Source organism: Leptodactylus fuscus, chromosome 4 (assembly GCF_031893055.1).
Source record: "Leptodactylus fuscus isolate aLepFus1 chromosome 4, aLepFus1.hap2, whole genome shotgun sequence".
Taxonomy (NCBI): Eukaryota; Metazoa; Chordata; class Amphibia; order Anura; family Leptodactylidae; genus Leptodactylus; species Leptodactylus fuscus.
Genome location: NC_134268.1, coordinates 19,404,157 through 19,425,892, shown reverse-complemented (window position 1 = coordinate 19,425,892; position 21,736 = coordinate 19,404,157). Strand labels below are relative to the sequence as shown.

The window sequence follows — 21,736 nt, the reverse complement described above, 5'->3', positions numbered from 1 at the left end:
TCGACAGTAGCCGCTGCTAGCTTAAAATCTCTCCAGCAACGCCTGCATGTGCCACAACACCGGCTTTTGTGCGACGTCCCCACACGCTGGAACTCAACGTTTCAGATGTTGAATAGAGTGGCTGAGCAGCAGAGACCTTTGATGGAATACCAGCTACAAAACCCTAGGGTGCCACAAAGTCAGCTGCCTCAGTTTCTCATCCATGAGTGGCCATGGATGAGAGACCTTTGTGACATCCTACGGGTGTTTGAGGAGTCCACAAGGAGGGTGAGCTCTGAGGATGCGATGGTGAGCCTTACAATCCCGCTCTTGTGTGTTCTGAGAGAATCCCTGATTGACATCAGGGATAACTCAGATCACACAGAGGAGTTAGGGATAGCATCCGATCCGTCACAGCTGGAGAGTAGGTCCACACATCTGTCCGCTTCATCGCGTTTAATGGAGGAGGAGGAGGAGGAGGAAGAAGAGTTGTCCGATGATGTGATGGTGATACAGGAGGCTTCCGGGCAACTTCGAATCGTCCCATTGTTGCAGCGCGGATGGGTAGACATGGAGGATGAGGAGGAAATGGAGATTGAACTTTCCGGTGGGGCCAGAGGAGTCATGCCAACTAACACTGTGGCAGACATGGCTGAGTTCATGTTGGGGTGCTTTACAACCGACAAGCGTATTGTCAAAATCATGGAGGACAACCAGTACTGGATCTTTGCTATCCTTGACCCCCGGTATAAAAACAACATCTCGTCTTTTATTCCGGTAGAGGGGAGGGCCAATCGCATCAATGCTTGCCACAGGCAATTGGTGCAGAATATGATGGAGATGTTTCCAGCATGTGACGTTGGCGGCAGGGAAGGCAGTTCCTCCAGTAGGCGACCAAGTTCTTGATGGCACCCCCTCGCCAAAGTGCCGCCACGGAGGGTCCTAGTGTCACCAGGCGTGAGAAGTATAAACGCATGTTGCGGGAATACCTTTCCGACCACAACCCTGTCCTCTCCGACCCCTCTGCGCCCTACACGTATTGGGTGTCGAAGTTGGACCTGTGGCTTGAACTTGCCCTATATGCCTTGGAGGTGCTGTCCTGTCCTGCCGCCAGCGTCCTATCTGAGAGGGTGTTCAGTGCAGCCGGTGGCATCATCACTGACAAGCGCACCCGTCTGTCAGCTGAGAGTGCCGACCGGCTCACTTTGATAAAAATGAACCACCACTGGATAGAGCCTTCATTTTTGTGCCCACCTGTTTAAAGCACCCCAACATGAAACTCCATGTCTGTACTCAACCTCTCCAATTCCTCCGCATCCTCATACTCATCCACCATAAGCGTTGCACAATTCTGCTAAAACTAGGCTCCCTCCACCCTGATTTCCCCCAACTCTGCTGGTTAGAGGCTCCCTCCACCCTGCTTTCCCACAACTCTGCTGGTTAGAGGCTCCCTCCACCCTGCTTTCCCACAACTCTGCTGGTTAGAGGCTCCCTCCACCCTGATTTCCACCAACTCTGCTGGTTAGAGGCTCCCTCCACCCTGCTTTCCCACAACTCTGCTGGTTAGAGGCTCCCTCCGCCCTGCTTTCCCACAACTCTGCTGGTTAGAGGCTCCCTCCACCCTGATTTCCACCAACTCTGCTGGTTAGAGGCTCCCTCCACCCTGCTTTCCCACAACTCTGCTGGTTAGAGGCTCCCTCCACCATGAATTGGTCCAAACTGGGCTGTTTAGAGGCTCCCTCCACCATGAATTGGTCCAAACTGGGGTTTTTAGAGGCTCCCTCCACCATGAATTGGTCCAAACTGGGCTGTTTAGAGGCTCCCTCCACCATGAATTGGTCCAAACTGGGGTTTTTAGAGGCTCCCTCCACCATGAATTGGTCCAAACTGGGCTGGTTAGAGGCTCCCTCCACCATGAATTGGTCCAAACTGGGCTGGTTAGAGGCTCCCTCCACCATGAATTTGCCCAAACTGGGCTGGTTAGAGGCTCCCTCCACCATGAATTTGCCCAAACTGGGCTGGTTAGAGGCTCCCTCCACCATGAATTTGCCCAAACTGGACTGGTTAGAGGCTCCCTCCACCATGAATTTGCCCAAACTGGGCTGTTTAGAGGCTCCCTCCATCATGAATTGGTCCAAACTGGGGTTTTAGAGGCTCCCTCCACCATGAATTGGTCCAAACTGGGTTTTTTAGAGACTCCCTCCACCATGAATTTGCCCAAACTGGGCTGGTTAGAGGCTCCCTCCACCATGAATTGGTCCAAACTGGGCTGGTTAGAGGCTCCCTCCACCATGAATTTGCCCAAACTGGGCTGTTTAGAGGCTCCCTCCACCATGAATTGGTCCAAACTGGGTTTTTTAGAGACTCCCTCCACCATGAATTTGCCCAAACTGGGCTGGTTAGAGGCTCCCTCCACCATGAATTGGTCCAAACTGGGCTGGTTAGAGGCTCCCTCCACCATGAATTTGCCCAAACTGGGCTGTTTAGAGGCTCCCTCCATCATGAATTGGTCCAAACTGGGCTGGTTAGAGGCTCCCTCCACCATGAATTGGTCCAAACTGGGTTTTTTAGAGGCTCCCTCCACCATGAATTGGTCCAAACTGGGCTGGTTAGAGGCTCCCTCCACCATGAATTGGTCCAAACTGGGCTGGTTAGAGGCTCCCTCCACCATGAATTTGCCCAAACTGGGCTGGTTAGAGGCTCCCTCCACCATGAATTTGCCCAAACTGGGCTGGTTAGAGGCTCCCTCCACCATGAATTTGCCCAAACTGGGCTGGTTAGAGGCTCCCTCCACCATGAATTGGTCCAAACTGGGCTGGTTAGAGGCTCCCTCCACCATGAATTGGTCCAAACTGGGCTGGTTAGAGGCTCCCTCCACCATGAATTTGCCCAAACTGGGCTGGTTAGAGGCTCCCTCCACCATGAATTTGCCCAAACTGGGCTGGTTAGAGGCTCCCTCCACCATGAATTTGCCCAAACTGGGCTGGTTAGAGGCTCCCTCCACCATGAATTTGCCCAAACTGGGCTGTTTAGAGGCTCCCTCCATCATGAATTGGTCCAAACTGGGGTTTTAGAGGCTCCCTCCACCATGAATTGGTCCAAACTGGGTTTTTTAGAGACTCCCTCCACCATGAATTTGCCCAAACTGGGCTGGTTAGAGGCTCCCTCCACCATGAATTGGTCCAAACTGGGCTGGTTAGAGGCTCCCTCCACCATGAATTTGCCCAAACTGGGCTGTTTAGAGGCTCCCTCCACCATGAATTGGTCCAAACTGGGGTTTTTAGAGGCTCCCTCCACCATGAATTGGTCCAAACTGGGGTTTTTAGAGGCTCCCTCCACCATGAATTTGCCCAAACTCTGCTGGTTAGAGGCTCAATCCACCCTGATTTTCAAAACAAATGTTGGTGCCAACCTCAACTTACTACAAGGGCCAAATTCACTGCTGGTGACAAGCTCTCCTCACTGCAAGTGCCAAATACACATGTTTCAAGGTGTTTTCCTACTGTCAGAGAGGTGGTATTGAGTGTGTAAAGTGTGTAGTTGTTAGGCTGTGATGTTGGGGTAATAGAGGGTCTTTGGTGTGTTAGATGCCCCCAGACATGCTTCCCCTGCTGTCCCAGTGTCATTCCAGAGGTGTTGGCATCATTTCCTGTGGTGTCATAGTGGACTTGGTGACCCTTCAGACACGGATTTGGGTTTCCACCTTAACGAGTATCTGTTCCCCATAGACTATAATGGGGTTCGAAACCCATTCGAACACACGAACATTGAGCGGCTGTTCGAATCGAATTTCGAACCTCGAACATTTTAGTGTTCGCTCATCTCTATTAATAAGTCTCCACACACCTATATGGTGGTCTCTCCCCAAGGAGTGACGATACCCCCCTCACCCTATAATGTTAATAGCCATATTATAGCCATAGTTCCCACACAAGATGGCCACATTGCCCCCATACAGTCAATCCTATGACAGATCTGTATATGTCTGTTTCGTACATATGACCACGATGCACTTTACAGGAGGGAATGTCTATCGAAGCAAAAGCCATCGTGCAGCAGAAGAAGAAGATGTCCATGAATGAGATGACCAGGGAAATGCAGGGCTTTGTCGACAGGATCAAGTTTCTGGTGGATGAGGTAAATCGTAATGTTCCAGTTTCTTCTCCCGTGCTCTACACCCATCAGCCATAACATTAAAACCAGGAGAAGGGAGGAGCGCTGAGTATCTGGTGACAATGGCGCCATGGTCAATGGTGGGAAATTAGGCAGCAAGTGGACAGACAGTTCTTGAAGTTGATGTCCTGAAAGTAGGAGGCAAGCGGAAGGATCTGAGAAACTATGACGAGGGCCAGATTGTGATGGCAAGACGATGGTATCAGAGTTTCTCCAAAATGGTCGGTCAGTGATGGTGAGAACCTACCGAAAGTGGTCCATAGACGGGCAATCAGTGACCCAGAGACAGGGCCATAGATGACCAAAACTCATGATGTGTTGGGTAGAGGAGGCCAACCCAACTGGTCCGATCCCGTGAGCTACTAGAACACAAATTGCTGAAAAAGTTAGTGGTATATTTTTTAACCAATATTGACAAAAATCCAAATATTTCTACTTTTTAATACACAGTGCTGTGCAAAAGTTTCAGTCATGGGGATGTAGTTCTCGGTACTTGCAGACAGTTTTTGGTAGAACTCGGCAGGGAGGTTGTTCCCGCCGCCATCTTGGAGAACTAAGCCCAGATCTTCTGTGGATGTTGCTTGCTCCAATCCGTCTGTCTCTTCATGTCATCACAGACAGACTGGATGATGATGAGATCAGGGCCGTATCATCTCTTTCAGGCTCCTCCTCCAAAGGGCAAAGGTCACACCAAACATTGATGAGATTTACATGTCTATATTCTTCATTCACCTAATTTTCATTATTTACAAGAATTAAGTACGGTATATTCCCATGAATTAATACCTGTGCTGTTTCTTTTATAGCCACAACATACCGTCCCTGACATATTTATATGGCTGCTCAGTAACAATAAGCGCGTCGCCTATTCCCGTATCCCAGCCCGAGATGTTCTCTACTCCCCGGTGCCGGAAGAGAAAGGTCACCATTGCGGAAAGATCAAAACTCTCTTCTTCAAAGTAAGTAGCTCAAATCTACAGACCATGTACAATTACACATCTAACCTTTCCGGAATGTTCCGCACATTATTAATTGTGACACTGATTAATTTTCACTATGTAGATTATAACAGTGCAGATCATTGTGTGAATGGTGCCCTGTATGGCTAGTACAGCTTTCTTCTAATGTAAAGGAGATAAACAGAGGTCATTAAAGGAGAATGAGACATAATAGAGAGAGTTACTATTCATCATCCATTATATGATTTATCATCTTGTCCAACCCTGATCACACTGATGTCTAATGTCCTTTACCCAACCCACAATACATAAAGTGATTTTCTGAATTCAAGGACTGGTGAGATTGTGTATCTATCTATCTATCTATCTATCTATCTATCTATCTATCTATCTATCTCTTAAAAATATCTATCTATCTCCTATCTATCTATCTATCTATCTATCTATCTATCTATCTATCTATCTATCTCTTAAAAATATCTATCTATCTCCTATCTATCTATCTATCTATCTATCTATCTATCTATCTCCTATCTATCTCTTAAAAATATCTATCTATCTCCTATCTATCTATCTATCTATCTATCTATCTATCTATCTATCTATCTCCTATCTATCTATCTATCTATCTATCTCCTATCTATCTATCTATCTATCTATCTCCTATCTATCTACCGTATTTTTCGGACTATAAGACGCACTGGACTATTAGACGCACCTAGGTTTTAGAGGAGGAAAATAGGGAAAAAAAATTTTGAAGCAAAAAATGGTAAAATATTTAATATATGGGAGTTGTAGTTTTGCAACAGCTGCAAGGCCACATTGACAGGTGACCCTGCAGCTGTACGGGGACGCATAGAGTGTTTTTTTTTTGCGGGGCCAGAAGTACTTTTTAGTTATACCATTTTGGGGAATATCTATTGCTTAGATCACCTTGTATTGAAAAAAACCCGGTGGTTTATGACATATGATTTTCTACTTTTATATATATATTCTAGGGACAGGAGGTGATTTAGAACTTTTATTTATTTCATATTTTTATTATATATTTTTAAAGCTTTTTTTTTTAATTTTTTTTACTATTTTATTCCCCCCCCGGGGGCTTGAACCTGCGGTCACTTGATTGCAAGTCCCATAGACGGCAATACAACTGTATTGCCGTCTATGGGACATTCTGTCTATTAGTATTACGGCTGGTCATAGACCCAGCCGCAATACTAATATATAGCAGTGACAGGCCTGGGAGCCTCATTAGGCTCCCGGCTGTCACCCGAACAGGTCGGCTCCTGCGATATCGCCGTGCAGGAGCCGGCCTGCAACTTTACAGGTATGGGGCCGGTGGGGACCAGCCCCGGGGGAGAAGGGGCCACGGATACTGACCTGGCATCCGCTGTACTAGAGAGGTGGATGCCGGGGAGGGATAGACGCCGGGGCCTGAGACATCGCTACGATCCTCTGCCCTGCATGAAGCCAGCGGCGGGGGCACGGAGGAGCCCCTGCCGCTGCTGGCTTCATGCATGGCAGAGGAGCGCAGCGATGTCTCAGGCCCCGGCACCTGTAATGGCATCTATCCCTTGCCGGCATCCGCCTCTCTATTACAGCAGATGCCAGGCGCCACCTTCAGACTATAAGACGCACCCTTCTTTTCCCCCAAAATTTTGGGGGAAAAAAGTGCGTCTTATAGTCCGAAAAATAGTCATACAACTATTCATCATCCATTATATGATTTATCATCTTGTCCAACCCTGATCACACTGATGTCTAATGTCCTTTACCCAACCCACAATACATAAAGTGATTTTCTGAATACAAGGACTGATGAGATTGTGCATCTATCTATCTATCTATCTATCTATCTATCTATCTATCTATCTATCTATCTATCTCCTATCTATCTATCTATCTATCTATCTATCTATCTATCTCCTATCTATCTATCTATCTATCTATCTATCTAACTATCTATCTCCTATCTATCTATCTATCTATCTATCTATCTCCTATCTATCTATCTATCTATCTATCTATCTATCTATCTATCCCATATCTATCTATCTATCCATCTATCTATCTCCTATCTATCTATCTATCTATCTATCTATCTATCTATCTATCTCCTATCTATCTATCTATCTATCTATCTATCTATCTATCTATCTCCTATCTATCTATCTATCTATCTATCTATCTATCTATCTCCTATCTATCTATCTATCTATCTATCTCCTATCTATCTATCTATCTATCTATCTATCTATCTATCTATCTATCCATCTATCTATCTCCTATCTATCTATCTATCTATCTATCTATCTATCTATCTTCTATCTATCTATCTATCTATCTATCTATCTATCTCCTATCTATCTATCTATCTATCTATCTATCTATCTATCTATCTATCTCTTCAAACTATCTATCTATCTATCCATCTATCTATCTATCTATCTATCTATCTATCTATCTATCTATCTATCATCTATTGCATATTTCTATCTAGCGATCATCTCTCTCTATCTAACGAATGATCAACGGTCCGACAATCTTATAGATATTTCCATTCGTATGATCCTTGCAGTCGGTAGATGGGGTATCATTGTTGTTTAGCACCTCTGAACGCTCACCTATAGTTACAATACATGTCTAGGAATAGGAGAGATTCTCGTCTGAATGTGGCAGCCACCAAGTATCTAAATGAAAAAAAAAAAAAAAACCAATGTGTCAGCTCTTTCACTCACGTGTCCCCGATGTGTGGTCAAATACAAAGTCCACTGAAAATTATCCCACGTTGTGATCCTCTAGGCTGTTATGTGTTTGCACGGAAGTCAGCCTCTCAGCTCGAGGTAAATGCAAAAAGCTCAACGATGAATCCAGCAACACCTTCTTAGTATAAAACTTAGCCTTTAATGTATAACATCCAAAATAAAAACAAACATCGGTACCGGTATATTAGGGTTTGTCCATGATGGCGGATGGAAAAATAAGCGTCTGGCTGACGCGTTTCGAAGCCCTACACTGGCTTCTTACTCATAGCCTGACGTTGGTAATACAAACACTGCTATATATATATATATATAGCAGTGTTTGTATTACCAACGTCAGGCTATGAGTAAGAAGCCAGTGTAGGGCTTCGAAACGCGTCAGCCAGACGCATAGCAGTGTTTGTATTACCAACGTCAGGCTATGAGTAAGAAGCCAGTGTAGGGCTTCGAAACGCGTCAGCCAGACGCTTATTTTTCCATCCGCCATCATGGACAAACCCTAATATACCGGTACCGATGTTTGTTTTTATTTTGGATGTTATACATTAAAGGCTAAGTTTTATACTAAGAAGGTGTTGCTGGATTCATCGTTGAGCTTTTTGCAAGTATCTAAATGGGTTGATTTTGTTACCATTGATCAGTCTCGCCTTGTTCATTCACTATTTCTTCTATCCACAGCTACCAGGCAAGAGAGGTCCTGGGTGGAACGTCCAGGCCAAAGTAGATGTCTTCTTATGGCTGGGCTCCAGCAAGTACTCGCACGCCATCTTTGAAAACTTGCCATCTGGGTATGAGATTGAACATCCACCCGCTTCAAGTGGACATCACGGGCCTCCGCCACCTGCAAATCTTGTGTATCAGAGTAAGAGCTTGTTCTTTATTAACAATTACTTTTGGTTACAAACAGCGCCTCTCTGGTTCTGGAGGAATTGACATATATTACGAAGACAAGTATTAAGAACCAAACCACCCTGTGTTCTTTGGGATTAAATGAACTTCAAAGTTAATTTAAAAGCAGAAAAAGTAGCGGAGAACTCTGCAAGGATAATATTGTATAACTTTTATATTGCAATGTTTCCTGGGCTCCGTATTCCACCGCACTGGTGTGCACTATATTAAACCCATCTATCAGATGCTGTCGTGACACCACAGGCGTTATAATATGGCTTCATTAAGTAGAGCTATGTGCCTGTTCACACAGGTAATTATACTCTTACTGACTATTTTCTTCCTTACTTAAACCTTATTAGATTCCATAAAGACTCCTAATTCACACTTCATTACTCCCTAACAATATTACGCCCGCAGCCTCCGTACATCTGGTGTCGGGGGAAACATCAATCAGACCGGTTAGATATTTCAGTCCCATTCTATAGTCTAATCCAAGCTAAGTAGCCCTGGAGAAGTCATACAACCACTTGTCTACCCATTTCCATCAAGATAGCATGTCTGCTTTAAAGGGAATGTGTCACCAGACCCCAATATATCACCCCAGTCCTGCAGATAGATAGGTTACTGTCACCAGACCCAGCATATCACCCCAGCCCTGAAGATAGATAGGTTAGTGTCACCAGACCCAGCATATCACCCCAGCCCTGCAGATAGATAGGTTAGTGTCACCAGAACCAGCATATCACCCCAGCCCTGCAGATAGATAGGTTACTGTCACCAGAACCCAAATATCACCTCAGCCCTGCAGATAGATAGGTTACTGTCACCAGAACCAGCATATCACCCCAGTCCTGCAGATAGATAGGTTAGTGTCACCAAAACCAGCATATCACCCCAGTCCTGCAGATAGATAGGTTAGTGTCACCAGAACCAGCATATCACCCCAGCCCTGCACATACACTAGATAGGTTACTGTCACCACAACCAGCATATCACCCCAGCCCTGCAGATAGATAGGTTACTGTCACCAGACCCATCATATTACCCCAGCCCTGCAGATAGATAGGTTAGTGTCACCAGACCCATCATATTACCCCAGCCCTGCAGATAGATAGGTTACTGTCACCACAACCAGCATATCACCCCAGCCCTGCAGATAGATAGGTTAGTGTCACCAGACCCAGCGTATCACCCCAGCCCTGCAGATAGATAGGTTAGTGTCACCAGACCCAGCGTATCACCCCAGCCCTGCAGATAGATAGGTTAGTGTCACCAGAACCAGCATATCACCCCAGCCCTGCAGATAGGTAGGTTACTGTCACCACAACCAGCATATCACCCCAGCCCTGCATATAGATAGGTTAGTGTCACCAGACCCATCATATTACCCCAGCCCTGCAGATAGATAGGTTACTGTCACCACAACCAGCATATCACCCCAGCCCTGCATATAGATAGGTTAGTGTCACCAGACCCATCATATTACCCCAGCCCTGCAGATAGATAGGTTACTGTCACCACAACCAGCATATCACCCCAGCCCTGCAGATAGATAGGTTAGTGTCACCAGAACCAGCGTATCACCCCAGCCCTGCAGATAGATAGGTTAGTGTCACCAGAACCAGCATATCACCCCAGCCCTGCATATAGATAGGTTAGTGTCACCAGACCCATCATATTACCCCAGCCCTGCAGATAGATAGGTTACTGTCACCAGAACCAGCATATCACCCCCAGCCCTGCAGATAGATAGGTTAGTGTCACCAAAACCAGCATATCACCCCAGTCCTGCAGATAGATAGGTTAGTGTCACCATAACCAGAATATCACCCCAGCCCTGCAGATAGATAGGTTACTGTCACCAGGACCAGCATATCACCCCAGCCCTGCAGATAGATAGGTTAGTATCACCAGAACCAGCATATCACCTCAGCCCTGCAGATAGATAGGTTAGTGTCACCAGACCCCAGCATATCACCCCAGTCCTGGAGATAGATAGGTTAGTGTCACCAGACCCAGTATATCACCCCAGCCCTGCAGATAGATAGGTTACTGTCACCACAACCAGCATATCACCCCAGCCCTGCAGATAGATAGGTTAGTGTCACCAGAACCAGAATATCACCCCAGCCCTGCAGATAGATAGGTCTAGCATAGGATACGTATAACCTGAATCTCCTTGGAGCCTGTACACGTTCTGTTACAATGACATTATATATTTACTTTTGAAAACTTAATTTGAAAAATTTCCTTATGAATTTAGCTTATAAATTATATTTTTTAGCAAAACACCTTTTCCAGATGCGGGCCCACATGTACCAGGCACGAGGACTCATTGCCGCTGATAGTTCTGGCCTTTCTGATCCTTTTGCCAAAGTGACATTTGTCTCCCACTGTCAAACGACAAAGGTAAGAAGCAAATCTTATCTGCCATGTATTGTCCTCAGCCTCGACACCACATTGACAAGATCCTGAGAGAAAACAGGAACACAGTGTGGCTTTTCATATTGAGCAGAAATTGGTATCCACTAGTTTATTGCCTAGAGCTTGGTGTCCAATGGTTTATTGCCCAGACCTTGGTATCCACTAGTTTATTGCCCAGACCTTGGTATCCACTAGTTTATTGCCCAGACCTTGGTGTCCAATGTTTATTGCCAAGACCTTGGTGTCCAATAATTTATTGCCCAGACCTTGGTGTCCAATAATTTATTGCCCGGACCTTGGTGTCCATTAATGTATTGCCCAGACCTTGGTGTCCAATGGTTTATTGCCCAGACCTTGGTATCCAATAGTTTGTTGCCCAGACCTTGGTATCCACTAGTTTATTGCCCAGACCTTGGTGTCCAATAGTTTATTGCCCAGACCTTGGTGTCCAATGTTTATTGCCAAGACCTTGGTGTCCAATAATTTATTGCCCAGACCTTGGTGTCCAATAATTTATTGCCCAGACCTTGGTGTCCATTAATGTATTGCCCAGACCTTGGTGTCCAATGGTTTATTGCCCAGACCTTGGTATCCAATAGTTTGTTGCCCAGACCTTGGTGTCCAATAGTTTATTGCCCAGACCTTGGTGTCCAATGTTTATTGCCAAGACCTTGGTGTCCAATAGTTCATTGCCCAGACCTTGGTGTCCAATTGTTTATTGCCCAGACCTTGGTATCTAATAGTTTATTGCCCAGACCTTGGTGTCCAATGGTTTATTTCCCAGACCATGGTGTCCAATGGTTTATTGCCCAGACCTTGGTATCTAATGGTTTATTGCCCAGACCTTGGTATCTAGTGGTTTATTGCCCAGACCTTGGTATCTAGTGGTTTATTGCCCAGACCTTGTTATCTCATAGTCTTGTGCAGTAGCAAATTTATATTTAGGAGAATTTATCCAGACATTAAATGACTTCCTATAATATGTTCCAGTGATGTGTTGCTAACCTTGCCTGGTTTTTCTTTTTACTCCATAGATTATTTCCCAGACTCTTTCACCAACCTGGAACCAGATGCTCCTATTTAACAGCATAGCATTACATGGGATGATAAAAGACATTGCAGACGACCCTCCGAATATCGTCGTAGAGTTGTATGATGATGATGCTCTGGTGAGGAACACGGGACTGTTCATATTGTTTCTCTGGCAGCTCAGGATATCTCAAAATGATGAAAATTTTTGGAATCTACTTTGTATGTTGTGAATAAATGTGAGATTGGGTGGAAAATGTCAAAGGATCCGTCTATTATACAAGGATCTGATAAGAAGTCCATGCGACATTCTGACCGTTCTTGACATCTCCAGTTAAAGTAAAGGAAGGATGGATTTTGATCCCTCAGATACTTTGTTTTCCCAGTAGATAAAAGTCATTAGATGTCATTGGCAGCCGCTTATCCTTCCATTAAGATAACTTTTTTCACCATACAGGGTAAACCTGAATATATCGGTTCTACGGTGGCCACTCCTACAGTCATACTCGCCGACCAGACTTACAGCCCAACTAAACTGGCCTATTTCCCTGTGTTCTGCGGTCACCTCTCCGGAGGAGATCTTCTGGCCGCATTCGAGTTATTTCAGGTGGGTACAAAGAGATATTCAATAACATTTATAATGGAATTGTTAGGTAATATACAGTCATTACTGTGAGACGGTCTTGCCTGCTAATATGGAACCAACTAGAGTACTGTGCAAAGGTTATAGGCAGGTGTGGAAAAATGCAGCAAAGTAAGAATACACTCGGAAATAGAAGGGTTAATAATTTGTTTCTGGCAATTAACAAAATGAATTGAATTAAGAAAATAGAAAGGTACATTAATATTTGGAAGTGATGATATGACCCCCATAGAGATAGCCCTGATCAACATCCAATCTGTCTGGGATGACATGAAGAGACAGATGGATTGGATACTGTGGGGAAGCGACAATGGCATTATACCAAGCACCACTTACCCCCTCTTAGGCCGTCAATGCAAATTCCTAGAAGACCCCTTTAGATTCAGTACTGAGTACAGCACACCACAGTAATGTAATAGTAATGTATACGATGTGACACATGATACATGTTCTTTATGTCTCTCCAGATCCCCGAATCTGGTGCTCAGGGTCTACCGCCCATCGATGCCCCAGATCCCAGCCAGATCTACACAGTCCCAGCAGCTATCCGCCCTGTACTGAGTAAATACAGAATAGAGGTAAGAAACCCAGAGCAATGATGAGCGCTGTAGTATTAATAATTCACCAGGGTACATACGGGTTTATTGTTAGAAACCTGAATTATGTCAGGAAGGGACGTAGAGGCTGAGCTCAAAGCATCTCAGATTAACCGGCGGAAGTGCTGATCAGGCGATAGTAGCCTGCAGATCATGTAACTGGAGCTTAGATACAACATACTCTGTAGCTCAGCATCAGCAATGGAATGGGTTTGGGTTTCCTAAACAATATCCATCCAGACACAGTTACAGGCCCTTAAGGGAACACTCCAGCCAGAATACATACACTCCACTGTACCTAATGCAGGGTGTGACAGGGGGAAGTATGACACCAACATGATCTATTTATTGTTGTTTTGGGTTCCCAATTCATGTTCCACCATATCAGAACCCAGTAGAGGAAATCCTGGAGGACACATAGTTGGTCATGGATGGGCTCACAATGGATGCAGTCTGTATGGACGTCCCCTCTAGCCTGCCAGGTATCTGGTGCATTGAAGAGCGGGCCTACAGTCTGGATGATGGTGGTAGTTGTATCTCCCCGGACACTTCCCCTGTAGTAAGCCTCCCTGAGCCTGATGGTGTTTTGCGTGTAGGACTTCTCTCTCCGCCATTTTTAGAAGGAATCTGTGGCCAAGTCTCCTGAACAGAGGTGGACCTCGCCTAAATTTGCACCTTCGGGCAAAGAAACATTTAGTGATGTTTCCATGTCCTCTGCCCAGTGTGTGTCTGAGGGGGGGGGAGGGGGGGGGTCCTAATTTACTGCCAGGGAGAAGAATTCCTTGTAGGTGACTGGGTGACAACCAAATCGATCATACTTACTATGGTTGCCACTTCTTGTTCCAGAAATTGTAGACATTCGTCATTTCTTATGACCATTTTCTTAGGTCCTCTTCTGGGGAGTCCGAGAACTGAAGAAGGTGCAGTTATTGTCCGTAGATCGCCCTCAGGTGATGATTGAATGTGCCGGGAAAGGCGTGAAGTCCAGCGTCATTCAAAGCTACAAGAGCAACCCCAACTTCAGTGTCATGGCGGACTGGTTTGAAGTGGTAAGTGAGGTATTAGTGTATTGGGGCGCCTTCATTTCTGATGAGGAATACTGTATGTGTAGTATTCAGCCAAGTTCACACTGTCACCTAAATATTCTATGTGTTATTTTCTGCAGTGGTTCTTAAAGTGAATGTATCGCCAGTTTTTTTCCTCATCTGTTTTTATTTTCTGATTATAGATTTTTTCATTCTATTTTCTGTCCATGACTATGGGGGCGGCCATCTTACCTGAGCTTCTCCTCTGCTCTGTTAACAGCATTTGGTGACATGCTTTACTGCATCGTCCTGTCCATAGGCAGCGATAGTCTGCAGCCATTAATTTAGATCGATGGGAGAGTTTTCTAGACATGCTCTGTCTAAGAAAGGAGGAGTACTGTAGATAAAGATAGGACATCGTCTATTGTCAATAGTGATGTAATTATGGGTCAGTGGTGTTATCTATAGAGGTGTTATCTTCTATTCTAATCCTGCCTGTGATGTAAATTAGGTGATTGCTGCGAAGAGAAATCGCACAGAATTGGCAGATGTCATCAATTTATAGGTTTAGTGGCAAAAGTGAAAATTGCAGGATTTAGTTGCATTTCTGTTGGTGAATTTTCCTAGACACAGTCCGTCACGTCTTCTTTGCACATAAAGTCTTACAGTCATGTCAATTGTACTGTCCTAGGAACTGCCAGAAAATGAAGTGCTGCACCCTCCACTGAGTATCTGCGTGGTGGACTGGAGGGCATTCGGCCGGAGCACATTAGTCGGGACCCACATGATCAACTGTTTGAAGCAGTTTTTGTATAAACCTGAGCTGGAGACCCCCGCGCTTCCAGAGCCTGCAGAAGAAGCTCCTCCTACTGAAAGTGGTAAGATCCTGCCTTAGAGGCACCAGACCCCAGCCCATCACCCATCCCTGCAGATAGATAGGTTAGTGTCACCAGACCCAGCATATCACCCCAGCCCTGCAGATAGATAGGTTAGTGTCACCAGACCCAGCATATCACCCCAGCCCTGCAGATAGATAGGTTAGTGTCACCAGACCCAGCATATCACCCCAGCCCTGCAGATAGATAGGTTAGTGTCACCAGAACCAGCATATCACCCCAGTCCTGCAGATAGATAGGTTACTGTCACCAGGACCAGCATATCACCCCAGCCCTGCAGATAGATAGGTTACTGTCACCAGGACCAGCATATCACCCCAGCCCTGCAGATAGATAGGTTAGTGTCACCAGAACCAGTATATCACCCCAGCCCTGCAGATAGATAGGTTACTGTCACCAGACCCAGCATATCATCCCAGCCCTGCAGATAGATAGGTTAGTGTGACTAGAACCAGCATATCACCCCAGCCCTGCAGATAGATAGGTTAGTGTCACCAGAACCAGTATATCACCCCAGCCCTGCAGATAGATAGGTTAGTGTCACCAGAACCAGCATATCACCCCAGTCCTACAGATAGATAGGTTAGTGTCACCAGAACCAGCATATCACCCCAGTCCTACAGATAGATAGGTTAGTGTCACCAGAACCAGCATATCACCCCAGCCCTGCAGATAGATAGGTTACTGTCACCAGGACCAGTATATCACCCCAGCCCTGCAGATAGATAGGTTACTGTCACCAGACCCAGCATATCATCCCAGCCCTGCAGATAGATAGATTAGTGTGACTAGAACCAGCATATCACCCCAGTCCTACAGATAGATAGGTTAGTGTCACCAGAACCAGCATATCACCCCAGCCCTGCAGATAGATAGGTTACTGTAACCAGACCCAGCATATCACCCCAGCCCTGCAGATAGATAGGTTAGTGTCACCAGAACCAGCATATCACCCCAGCCCTGCAGATAGATAGGTTAGTATCACCAGAACCAGTATATCATCCCAGCCCTGCAGATAGATAGGTTAGTGTCACCAGAACCAGCATATCGCCCCAGTCCTGCAGATAGATAGGTTAGTATCACCAGAACCAGTATATCATCCCAGCCCTGCAGATAGATAGGTTAGTGTCACCAGAACCAGCATATCACCCCAGTCCTGCAGATAGATAGGTTACTGTCACCAGGACCAGCATATCACCCCAGCCCTGCAGATAGATAGGTTACTGTCACCAGGACCAGCATATCACCCCAGCCCTGCAGATAGATAGGTTAGTGTCACCAGAACCAGTATATCACCCCAGCCCTGCAGATAGATAGGTTACTGTCACCAGACCCAGCATATCATCCCAGCCCTGCAGATAGATAGGTTAGTGTGACTAGAACCAGCATATCACCCCAGCCCTGCAGATAGATAGGTTACTGTCACCAGAACCAGCATATCACCCCAGTCCTACAGATAGATAGGTTAGTGTCACCAGAACCAGCAATATCACCCCAGTCCTACAGATAGATAGGTTAGTGTCACCAGAACCAGCATATCACCCCAGCCCTGCAGATAGATAGGTTAGTGTCACCAGAACCAGCATATCACCCCAGCCCTGCAGATAGATAGGTTACTGTCACCAGAACCAGCATATCACCCCAGCCCTGCAGATAGATAGGTTAGTGTCACCAGAACCAGCATATCACCCCAGCCCTGCAGATAGATAGGTTACTGTCACCAGAACCAGCATATCACCCCAGCCCTGCAGATAGATAAGTTAGTGACAGACCCCAGTATATCATCAAGAGTTCTCCCTTGCTAGGAACCAGTTTGTTAGCAAGTAAGGGGTTGGGCAATTGTGGAAAGGGTCATAGAGGGATGAAATCTGGCACCATACTAGGGATCCTATTTGCTGTAGTCCCCAACTCTTTTTTTTATACACGACTGTGAAAACTATACATGCCGGCCAGACGTATTATTGTGACTAATGGCACTCATGTATAGGTACCCTATAGCAATCATAGGTTTGGGGAAACTTCACCAGAATGACTTGTTATGTTCTTATTGTAAATTGGGAACTAATAAAAAAAATTATGTAGGGTCTTACATTTCATGATGTTCCTCCAGATCCTACAAGCCCAATAACCATGTTGTATTCTTCTTATCGAACATGAGAATTTTGGTTCTTCTTACTTACTTGGATTTTGTTTTTCTCTACCGGGTGTGCTTATAGTTTCAGCTGCTCCTCCAGATGATCCTGCTAACCCACCAGAGCCTGCAGATCATATCTATGTAGATCTGGAATCTACCGCTCCTCAAGAAACATCCTCAGGAACATCTCCATCCCCATCTCCAGTTCCACCGGCAGGTCCTTCACCAGATCCAGCTGCAGCTTCCCTCCTTGACTCGGACGTCCCACCCAAAGATCCGGCATCTGCACCACCTGCAGAGCAGGAACAAAGCACAACCCTAGATGGATCTAAACCTAAGACTTCCGTGGCGACCTTTAAGTCTCCTTTGAAGAAAGACACCAAACAGCAGGTGAAAATCATAACTTCTGGCTGTGATTTTGGATGGTCACTTTGTTTTTGTGGATGTCTATAGATATTATAAGGGGTGGACAGATATTATAAGTCTTATGAGCTTTGACGCTTAGGAGTCTAAATTGTCCAATTCAGTGACCAAGTGACTTCTTTGATGTACACAGTCTGAAAAATGTGCTAAGACATAAGAGTCCTGGAGCCGTGAGATCACACCATACACACCCACTACTGACATTACTAGTATACACACATTTTTCTGATTATGCGTCTTCTATGCCTATTCTTGCAGGAACTCGTCCGAGGTGGCTCCACCAGACGTTCCACGAAAAAGAAGAAGAGAACTATTGCGGACGAGTCTGCGGAAAATGTCATAGACTGGTGGTCAAAATACTACGCATCCCTGGAGAAAGTGCAAAAGGTGTGTACAGCGGCGTCATGTGTATGGAGAAAGAATGAGTGCCAGAAAGTGACCCCGGGGTGGAGTAAGACCCTGGAGTAACACTGGTGTCTTCTTATGTGGAAGAGGATAGGACAGGTCATCATTTTGACCCTTTCATGACGCCAGGTAGTTTGTACGTTAATGCTCAGTGACTTTTTTCATATAGGGGGGTGATTTTGCCCCTGAACCATCCGGATCCTGAAATCGGTATGAAGATGACATCTGCAGGGTTAATCCACTGGAGTTAGAGTCTCTTTTATCTCCAGTGACTAGGTCTAGGTCTTGGCCGACTGCAACAACCATGTGATGGCGTCGCAAGAAAATCGAATACTTACATCCAGATTTCCCCACAGATCCATGAACCCTTATGCTAAGTAGGAGTTGTCGGAAGCGGAGAACCCCCTGTTGTCAGGTCCTGGCCGTGTCATTATCACTTTCAGCGAGTGCTCAGCCATGACATATAAAATAAAGCTGCAGGAAAAATACAACATTAGGCGAATTTTCATCTTTCCTAATCTTAATGAGACGCTCCGTTGAGGGATTAATTTAGCAGTAATGGATGTGACTACCAGGAGAACGTTCTCTCACATATCAGAAGGGCTGACACTTATTAAATGTGTTGGTTTAATATTTTCCTGCCGGATATTTAAGGATTAATTATAGAAAGCGTCTTCTAAGTGGTGACTGCGGCCGACCATAACTCTCCTCCCCTTTATGTCTCCGTTTGTCACTGTGATCAGCCGATATACCTGGAAGAAGCGTGTACAGGCGGAAGGGAAAACCAGCACAATAATAGTGCCCCGTACTGAACCTACACATTACAGTCAGTGGAGCTGCTGCAACCGGACAACCCTGAGCACTGGAGCACGGCACATGTTTTACATACATAGGTGTCCTTAGCTACACCACAAAATAACCCAACTAACCCCCTGTGCTAGCCACAATGTCCCACAACAGTCACTATATCTCTATGATAGCCACAATATCCTTATACCAGACACAATATCCATATACCAGATACATTGCTATGTATGTCTTTAGCGGGAGCATGAGCTTATAAATCAGAGGGTAAAGCGGAAAGATCTGAAGTCAGCAGAATTGTCATTACAGCTCTGAAGTATGCAATAACTAATATTAATATAATATATACCAGCAGAATAGTGAGCGTAGCTCTGGAGTATAATACAGGATAAGTAATGTAATGTATGTACACAGTGACTGCACCAGCAGAATAGTGAGCGTAGCTCTGGAGTATAATACAGGATAAGTAATGTAATGTATGTACACAGTGACTGTACCAGCAGAATAGTGAGCGCAGCTCTGGAGTATAATACAGGATAAGTAATGTAATGTATGTACACAGTGACTGCACCAGCAGAATAGTGAGCGCAGCTCTGGAGTATAATACAGGATAAGTAATGTAATGTATGTACACAGTGACTGTACCAGCAGAATAGTGAGCGCAGCTCTGGAGTATAATACAGGATAAGTAATGTAATGTATGTACACAGTGACTGCACCAGCAGAATAGTGAGCGCAGCTCTGGAGTATAATACAGGATAAGTAATGTAATGTATGTACACAGTGACTGTACCAGCAGAATAGTGAGCGCAGCTCTGCAGTATAATACAGGATAAGTAATGTAATGTATGTACACAGTGACTGTACCAGCAGAATAGTGAGTGCAGCTCTGGAGTATAATACAGGATAAATAATGTAATGTATGTACACAGTGACTGTACCAGCAGAATAGTGAGCACAGCTCTGGAGTATAATACAGGATAAGTAATGTAATGTATGTACACAGTGACTGTACCAGCAGAATAGTGAGCGCAGCTCTGGAGTATAATACAGGATAAGTAATGTATATACACAGTGACTGTACCAGCAGAATAGTGAGCGCAGCTCTGGGGTATAATACAGGATAAGTAATGTAATGTATGTACACAGTGACTGCACCAGCAGAATAGTGAGCGCAGCTCTGGAGTATAATACAGGATAAGTAATGTAATGTATGTACACAGTGACTGTACCAGCAGAATAGTGAGCGCAGCTCTGGAGTATAATACAGGATGTAACTCAGGATCAGTACAGGATAAGTAATGTAATGTATGTACACAGTGACTGCACCAGCAGAATAGTGAGCGCAGCTCTGGAGTATAATACAGGATAAGTAATGTAATGTATGTACACAGTGACTGCACCAGCAGAATAGTGAGCGCAGCTCTGGAGTATAATACAGGATAAGTAATGTAATGTATGTACACAGTGACTGTACCAGCAGAATAGTGAGCGCAGCTCTGGAGTATAATACAGGATAAGTAATGTAATGTATGTACACAGTGACTGTACCAGCAGAATAGTGAGCGCAGCTCTGGAGTATAATACAGGATAAGTAATGTAATGTATGTACACAGTGACTGCACCAGCAGAATAGTGAGCGCAGCTCTGGAGTATAATACAGGATAAGTAATGTAATGTATGTACACAGTGACTGTACCAGCAGAATAGTGAGCGCAGCTCTGGAGTATAATACAGGATAAATAATGTAATGTATGTACACAGTGAGTGCACCAGCAGAATAGTGAGCGCAGCTCTGGAGTATAATACAGGATAAGTAATGTAATGTATGTACACAGTGAGTGCACCAGCAGAATAGTGAGCGCAGCTCTGGAGTATAATACAGGATAAGTAATGTAATGTATGTACACAGTGACTGTACCAGCAGAATAGTGAGCGCAGCTCTGGAGTATAATACAGGATAAGTAATGTAATGTATGTACACAGTGACTGCACCAGCAGAATAGTGAGCACAGCTCTGGAGTATAATACAGGATAAGTAATGTATGTACACAGTGACTGCACCAGCAGAATAGTGAGCGCAGCTCTGGAGTTATATTTTAATTACATATTGTTTGCTTCACCCTTTCTGTAAAATATTTTTTCTTTTACACAGAATGCTACATAATTGGGTCTTGAAGTTGGCGTGTAAGTAGGGTTGCTGAGGAATGTGACATTATTCTATTCCATCTACATTTATTTTGCCCCACAGTTACATTGCTTGTTATATGTGTTTAACCTTATTTAGAGACTTTTATGGCAATAATGTATTTTCTTCTCTTTAGGCCAAAGCTAATGCAGAAAAAGCAGCGACACCTCCACCAGCACCTGAAGAAAGTAAGTACATATACACTTACATACATACATACATATCATGATATTCCAGGCTGACCATTTGGGTTTGTATGTGTAACAATTGGAGTCAATGCAATTTCTGCTCTTTCTATATACCCTGTTATCCAATCATACTGTAAGGATGACATCTTACCCTAAGCAGTATTATCAGCTTGACTGACTATACAACTCACAGGCTATAAACATTTCTAGAACCTTT

General features: G+C 44.9%; 1 protein-coding gene across 1 annotated transcript in view; it reads left to right on the top strand.

Annotated features, from left to right (window-relative positions):
• The window catches only part of FER1L6 (fer-1 like family member 6), a 77,149-nt gene that overhangs the window by 32,783 nt on the left and 22,630 nt on the right, over positions 1-21,736 (top strand). Inside the window, exons 17-28 of the mRNA XM_075270116.1 lie at positions 4,000-4,116; positions 4,959-5,111; positions 8,552-8,735; positions 11,049-11,173; positions 12,223-12,357; positions 12,675-12,824; positions 13,328-13,438; positions 14,344-14,505; positions 15,173-15,359; positions 17,594-17,901; positions 18,193-18,321; positions 21,468-21,519. Of these exons, the coding sequence (XP_075126217.1) occupies positions 4,000-4,116; positions 4,959-5,111; positions 8,552-8,735; positions 11,049-11,173; positions 12,223-12,357; positions 12,675-12,824; positions 13,328-13,438; positions 14,344-14,505; positions 15,173-15,359; positions 17,594-17,901; positions 18,193-18,321; positions 21,468-21,519 (1,813 nt within the window). The remainder of the gene's footprint in view (positions 1-3,999; positions 4,117-4,958; positions 5,112-8,551; positions 8,736-11,048; positions 11,174-12,222; positions 12,358-12,674; positions 12,825-13,327; positions 13,439-14,343; positions 14,506-15,172; positions 15,360-17,593; positions 17,902-18,192; positions 18,322-21,467; positions 21,520-21,736) is intronic.